This window comes from Myzus persicae, unplaced genomic scaffold, assembly GCF_001856785.1.
Source record: "Myzus persicae strain clone G006 unplaced genomic scaffold, MPER_G0061.0, whole genome shotgun sequence".
NCBI lineage: Eukaryota > Metazoa > Arthropoda > Insecta > Hemiptera > Aphididae > Myzus > Myzus persicae.
Window position 1 is genome coordinate 93,292 of NW_019103713.1, and position 7,297 is coordinate 100,588.

At 43.0% G+C, this 7,297-nt stretch overlaps 1 protein-coding gene across 1 annotated transcript; it reads left to right on the forward strand.

Moving 5' to 3' along the window:
- Positions 1-3,367: 3,367 nt before the first annotated feature.
- Positions 3,368-6,625, forward strand: LOC111035119 (protein glass-like). Its single transcript, XM_022316635.1, has 2 exons — positions 3,368-3,512; positions 4,952-6,625. The coding sequence occupies exons 1-2, from the start codon at positions 3,368-3,370 to the stop codon at positions 6,508-6,510; spliced, it is 1,704 nt and encodes a 567-aa protein (XP_022172327.1). The 3' UTR covers positions 6,511-6,625.
- The last annotated feature ends 672 nt before the right edge of the window (positions 6,626-7,297 follow it).

Sequence of the window (7,297 nt, forward strand, 5' to 3'; positions counted from 1 at the left end):
TGAAATAGGAAAATGGCCACATTTAATTTTTGGCCTGTCACTTTTTCCACACTATGAAGTGGAGGATGTTTTTGTAAATGAATTAATGACAATTCAGCCAACGAATTCAAATGTCACTAAATTCACTGACTATATCGTTGAAAATGATATATCATCTACCTCTACATTCCCTCCCATATACTGTGGGCATCGGATACAATAAGCTCTGAACGTACAACCAATGCATGTGAAAGTTTTCATCAAATTTTTATTCCTCACATCCAAATATTTTTGTCTTTCCAAAAGCAATTATAGAAACACAAACCAACACTTATATTGCAATAAACAGTACTGAAGAAGATAAATATACATACAACCGAGCGTATTTAGTGAAGAAAGTGGCCATGGAATCTATTATTGAGAAATACAAATCCTTAAAAATTACTAGCAAAGAATTTTTTAAATCAGTTTCTTATTATTACAGTAAAACATAAAAAAACATTAAATGAAAAACATCAATTGTAATTATATTTTTATTGTACAATTATTATGAATATTGACGTTTATTGTAATAATATTATAAACCTTGAAAACAACTGAGCGCAATTGGCATATCGACCCAAAGAAGACAGAGCGCAATTGGTATATCGACCCAAAAAAAGACAGAGCACAATTGGTATATTAAAAGGTCATTTTAAGCGCAATTGGTAAGGCTACATGACATAAGCGCCAAAGGTACAAAAATGACCTATCATTTGCGCCAAAATTTGTATGACATAAGCGCCAATCTAATATTGTATACCTGTTGTACTTAACACATGGCATAAGCGCCAAAGGTATAATAATGACCTATCATTTGCGCCAAATTTAATATTTTATTTCATATAATATATTACATTAAAAAAATGTTCAATAATAAATTGTTAAAATATAATATGAGTATAGGTATGTATACATGCAATAAATATAAATTTAATAAATTGGTTGAGTTTTTGTAAAATAATACATTTATCGATTAAGATTAAACGTTTGGAGTTTTTGATCGATATAGTTCTAATTATAATATTATCTGTTATTTAATATCTTTTAACCGTAGCACCAGTGGCGGCTCGTGGTGTTCAAAGTAGGCGGTGTGTAATTATTGCAAAAGTTTATTTTAAAAAAATTAGTCTGTTTTAAGCATAAATGTAATTAGTAAAATATTTATTAGCATTTTTAATTTTGAGATTATACAGTTTTAGAAAATAATATTAAGTACTTTAAAAAATATTAATTCGGAGTATAATAATAATTGTCGTTTGTTTGTTTTTAAAATTTAATTTTTTTATATAATAAATACAGTTAAACAGATATTTGTTAAAATTAATTTATTATTATACATAAATGCATTATTATTATACATTTTCACTATTATATCTAATTAATATATGTGGTGAGCTCACACTTGCACACCTAGGCACGAGCCGCCACTGCGTAGCACACAGGTACCTAGAATTTTGGCGCTTATATACGATACGATTTTGGCGCTTTTGTAAAATACGATTTTTTTTCTCATCTCATTTTGGCGCTTATGTACGATACGATTTTGGCGCTTTTGTAAGGTACGATTTTTTTTTTCTTATCACATTTTGGCGCTTATGTCTTTCACCGATTGGTAAATTCCCATTTTGAGGACCAACTGATAATATTGCCAGCGACAATATAGTACTGTACAGGTAGGTATTATGCCCTGCACCGAAGTATATACTTTTTCCGACGATAGCGTATTTTTGAAAAAGCTATTCGACAAGAAAGTTTTTTATTTTCAATATAGGTAAGACGGTGAGTTATTATATTTCAAATTGTAGAGATTTGGAGAATGCGCGTTATCGTTTAAAACATGTAAGCGTAAGAATTTAAGAATAAAATATAGTGCTAAACGATTATCGTATTTTTTGGTTCTCAAATAAAATATTTTTATCTACATAATTTCATATTATCATACATTAATGATTATACTTGGTTGTACATCCATATAATGACGTTTTGGCGGCGTAATTACATTAGATAAGCTATAAAGCGACGTTTTCGAAAATAATAATTATCGACTCGTCATGCGATTCGGCCGAATGGAAAAAGTATAACTCGATGACAATTTAATTACAACATATATTTTGATCACCGCACGAGTAATTATTATAATTACTGACAAAAAATGTGCATATAATATGACTTCCCGACACCGCTGTGGTGTAGCGTTTACGGTTTCCAACTGCAGTATACACGTCACATGGGAATGGGCATGTCGTGACCATAATGTTGCAGGTTATGCCGTTGGTCTAATCGTGGTTTATGGTCATGTGGGGTAACTATTATATGCACGCGCGTACCTACGTCGTATATTATTTATAAACGGTCCAACTGTAACTATTTGTTTCGGTACATTTTTGGGGGGGAGGGCGACGAACGGTTTATTAATATTCGTGTGCAGCAGCTGTCGAGCGTAGTAGTAGTAGTAGTAGTAGTAGTAGTCGGATACATAAAGGCGAAAGCGGAGTGAAAAATCTGTCGCGCAGGTCGTGACGATGACAGCGATGAGCCTACCCATGCCTACCTTATTATACGCATATACCGCATATTATACGACTACGACTACTGCGACACACACGATGTCGTAGCGAAATAATAATAATATTACAGCGATCGCACCGGTTTCGGCGCGCCGATCCGCCGCGCGCGCGCGCGCGCCGGAACCGGATCGGTAGGGGGACAGCCGCCGAACCGGGAGGGTGAACCCCGCACCGCGCGCCCATTGGTCCGCGCCATGCACTCCGCCGGCCGGATTGGTCGCGGCGGCCAGCACGTGCTGTCGCGGGCGATGCCCAAACGGCGGCGGCGGCGGCGGCGGCGACGGGGGCCGAACACCTGTCCGCGGCGCGGTGATATGCCGGGCGCGCGGCCGACGGGTGGGGGGACCGTGGAACCAGAACCACCTCTTCTCAACCGGAGGCGACCGGCACTCGCTCGCATTCTCTTCGGCGACCCACACCGGAGAACGCGCCCGCCGCCGCACCGCATCTCAGAGTGAGTTCGACGCCGGTGCACCACGTACATCACATTCCACTCGTCGCCGTCGCCGTCGTCGCACGTCTCTCGTCTCGTGTCGCACGATCTGCAACGATAACACACTGACTCGATGATTTATTGAACTACGTTTTTTTTTCCTCCGCGAGTGATTCGATAAAAATAAATAAACAAATAAATAAAATCACCGAACGAATTATACGTTCTTTTTTTATTTTTTTTTTCGAATTATTTTTCGGCCGTCTCCGGCTCTCCCGTCCCGAGGCCCGCAGACGAACCGCCGCCGCCCCGGACCTGCAGCCGCAGCGCTCGGAGTGCACGTACAATGCATATTTTCGAAGACCAACCGGCAGCCACGATGATGCACCACAAGTTGACTTCGAAGAAAATGGACTACTCTCACTGCCCGCTCAAGAAACGTCCCGTGCACTTTGTCAAATACGAGTACATCAAAGAAGAGATGGATTTCGGTAAATATTAAAATCACATAAGAGATATTTCATATACCATTGTCGCGTACGTCGTCGTATCATCGAGAGTGTGCATCTCGCGCATTCGTAAATCTTTAAATCATTTTAAGACGACGGGTTGTTTTTTTTTTTTGGCCGTCTTTAGAAATATTTGATAATTCGATGTGTTTTTATAATATATTATCTCATACTCGCGACGTACCCGTATATGTATATATAGATCCTTTTACGTTTGGAAAAAAAATTCACTTGCTCGCCACGTGAATAATATTATAATATCATGTATATCATATACGACGATGCGCAACATATAGTGTGATGATGGGAACCAGTGCGGCACCGACCGTGGGAAATGCCCTCCGAGGGTCACCCTTTTTTTTTTTTTGATTCGGTGCACGACGTTTTCGCAATACGGTGCACTTCACCCCTCGCCAAACAACAATAATAATAATAATAATAATAAATAAATAAACCGTTATAAACGGCGATGTAAATCACTGCATGTTAAACACCCAATTATACGTCACCGCTATAATAGTACGACACTGATATTTTTCTTAGCACTATTATAGTCCGACGGACGAAATTGGGTGTCACCATTTGAAGAACCAAAAATAATAAGACCCCAAAACCATCGCTCGGAAAACAAGTAATTCTGCGTCACAGGCAGAAGAAACGATATCGGTTTTCGCGATGTTACGACATGATATTATAATATTAAGGTTTTCGATCTAAACAGAATAATTGGTTATTTTTTCACGTCTCCCTGCGAAAATAAATTCGACAGCCTCAGAAATAAAAATAACGTCAAGAGCATTGTGTCGAATGCTATGGTTATGTGCGCGTCTCAGTCTTAGGGTTATGCGTCTACGTTTTCAGGATTTTTAAAGAGTATATACCTACTCAAAATGTTCCATATAAGAATGTAGAGCGAAATACTGACGAAACCTGAGCATGAAGTAGTATTATTGTAGTCGTCAACTATCCCGAATATTATGCCCACCCGGCAAAGTCCTAAACAGCACGCTCCTTATTCTGCACTAAATCCTGGAGCTGGAGGATAGCGTCGCTGGAGCAATCTGCACATAGATTTTCCGTCGATGCGATAAATCAAAAAATTATAACCATATAATTGATAATGTTTCCATCATACCGTGTAACTTGATGCTCGTTAAGACGTCGTAATTCATAATATTATTCATATTATACCTTATGTTATTATGTTTTTCGCCATTAATATTTTAATGTAGGCTATACAGACCATTTAAAGTATTTCACCCGAAAAAATCTTTAAAATCAAATAAAAACGTAAAATAAATAAACATCACGGTAGATGGTAACATAATAGTTAAAAAACCAAAAAAAAAAAATACTTATCGATTCAGATAGTGTCAAATAATAAATAATATTAATCGAAAATGATTTTTGTTTTTGCGCAGACAACACGGACGAATGTTTGGAACCGGAAAACCTGAGCACTAAACCGCAAGATCTGAGCGTGAAATGCAAATCGGAATCGGTCGCGTCGGTGGAGGTGAAAAGAGAACCGCCGCCACCGTACGGACAACACGAAAACGCCGTGGCGCCCGTGTCGTCGTACTACATCCAAAACTTACAACAACAACAACAACAACAACAACAACAACAACAGCAACAGCAACAACATCAGCAACAGCTGCAGCACCAGCACCAGCAGCAGCAGCAACTGCGGCAGCAAGAACAACAAGAACAACACAACCGCCAACAGCATCACCGCCAACAGCAGCAACCGCTACAGCCGACGGCCGTCAAGGCGGGTCCGCTGGAACCGCTGTGCCTGAACATCGCGGGCGACCACCACCCGGCCACCGCGCAGGCCGCGGTCGCGGCGTACCATCACCACCACAACCGGCATCACTACGTGCAAGCCATAACGCCGAGGCCCGTGCCCGCCCAGTACCCGAGCACCGGTTACCTGTCCGGTTACATGTACCAGCACGGCGGCAGCACGATGTTGGTGGCGGACAGGGCGTACCCCGCCGTGCCCGCGGCGGTCCCGTACCCGCCGGCCCTGATGACGGTCGCCAGAGACGCGTCCCTATCGCCGCCCGGCAACTCGGCCCGCACCGGTTCCGCTTTCAAGCCGCTCGTGCAGCTCACGTCGCCCGCCGCCGGCGTGACGCCGATCCGCAGCCCGCCGGCCGCCTTGCCGATCAACTGGTACGGACGGACCGCGGTCGGCGGTTGGTCGCCGTCGTCGGCCGACGCGGTCGACTCGTCGCCGCCACTGCCGCCGCCGTCGTCGTCGGCCTCGTCGGCGTCGGCCGCATCGCCGGGCTACGGGCCGCCGTCGCACCATCAACGCCTGCAGCAACAGACGCCGGCGCCGCAGCAGCAACAGTACCAACTGCAGCAGTATTCGGGCGAGAGCGACGGCACCACCGCGTCGTCTTCGGCCGGAGCGGGAGGCGGCGCCAAGCGCAAGTCCAACGTCGCCGCCGCCGCCGTCACCGTCACCGCGGCCCCGGGCCGGTACAAGTGCGCCACGTGCTCGAAGACGTACTCGACCCTGTCCGGGCTGACCAAGCACCAGCAGTACCACTGCACGGACGACGAGACGCAGTGCGCCGCGGCCGCCAAGACGTTCCACTGCAAGTACTGCGACAAGGCGTACAACACGCTCGGCGCGCTCAAGATGCACATCCGCACACACACGCTGCCGTGCATCTGCAAGCTGTGCGGCAAGGCGTTCAGCCGGCCGTGGCTGTTGCAGGGACACATCCGCACCCACACCGGCGAGAAGCCGTTCTCGTGCCAGCACTGCAACCGGGCGTTCGCCGACAGGTCCAACTTGCGCGCCCACCTGCAGACCCACTCGGACGTCAAGAAGTACTCGTGCACCACGTGCAGCAAGACGTTCAGCCGCATGTCGCTGCTCACCAAGCACTGCGACACCGGGTGTCCGAGGCTGTTGCCCCACCACCAGCAACAGCAACAGCAACAGCAACAGACGGTTTAGATGACTGCAACCGTTGCGCCACTACCTATATATATATATATATAGCCGCTGCGCAGCTGTACCGCCATTATTGCGTATATTATATGTTAAATTATTATTAAACATATTATTTATATTATCATTATTATTATTATTATCATATTCGTTTATGGTTATCATTATTATTTTTTATTATTATTACAAACTATTATTATTATTATTATTATTATTATTTTTTTTTTTTTTGTCGACGCGGGCGCGATAGAGCATTCCTATATTTTGTAATTTATTATTATATGTTGTTAAAAACCGAAAGAGTGTCCGGTAAAAAAAGACTTGTGAAAAAAAAAAAGGCATTTAAATCTCTGCCGATCCGCATTACCTACGACGTGCGCCCGTGTCCACAATATTATTATGTAAAATGTTTTATCTACTATTAGACGTACCCTAGTCACTTTACTATCATCGATATAATATCCCCGCACTGTGTTTAGACGTTAAGTTCTTTTTTTGTCTCCCGCGACTCATTACTATTATTATTTTCATTATTATTATTATTATTACTTTAATTTTGTTTAACGGGTATACTTATGTGCGGACGGCGACGACGACGGTTTTGATGCGGTGACACACCGCGCACGTACAATATCGTGAAAATCCGTCAGCGCCCGTTCGCCGTACCCGGAGGTGCCTATAATATCATTATATTAAAAAATATTATTATTTCGCTTTGGGTGCATGAACGCTAGTTATTACGATATCACGCTTATATATTATACACACTATTATATTTATACATACAACCGAA

What these genes read in the sequence shown, in the direction of transcription:
- LOC111035119 (XM_022316635.1), top strand. Translation starts at nt 3,368, where the DNA reads ATGCATATTTTCGAAGACCAACCGGCAGCCACGATGATGCACCACAAG. An exon ending in CAAAGAAGAGATGGATTTCG is followed by an intron (nt 3,513 to 4,951) that starts GTAAATATTAAA and finishes GTTTTTGCGCAG; the next exon opens with ACAACACGGACGAATGTTTG.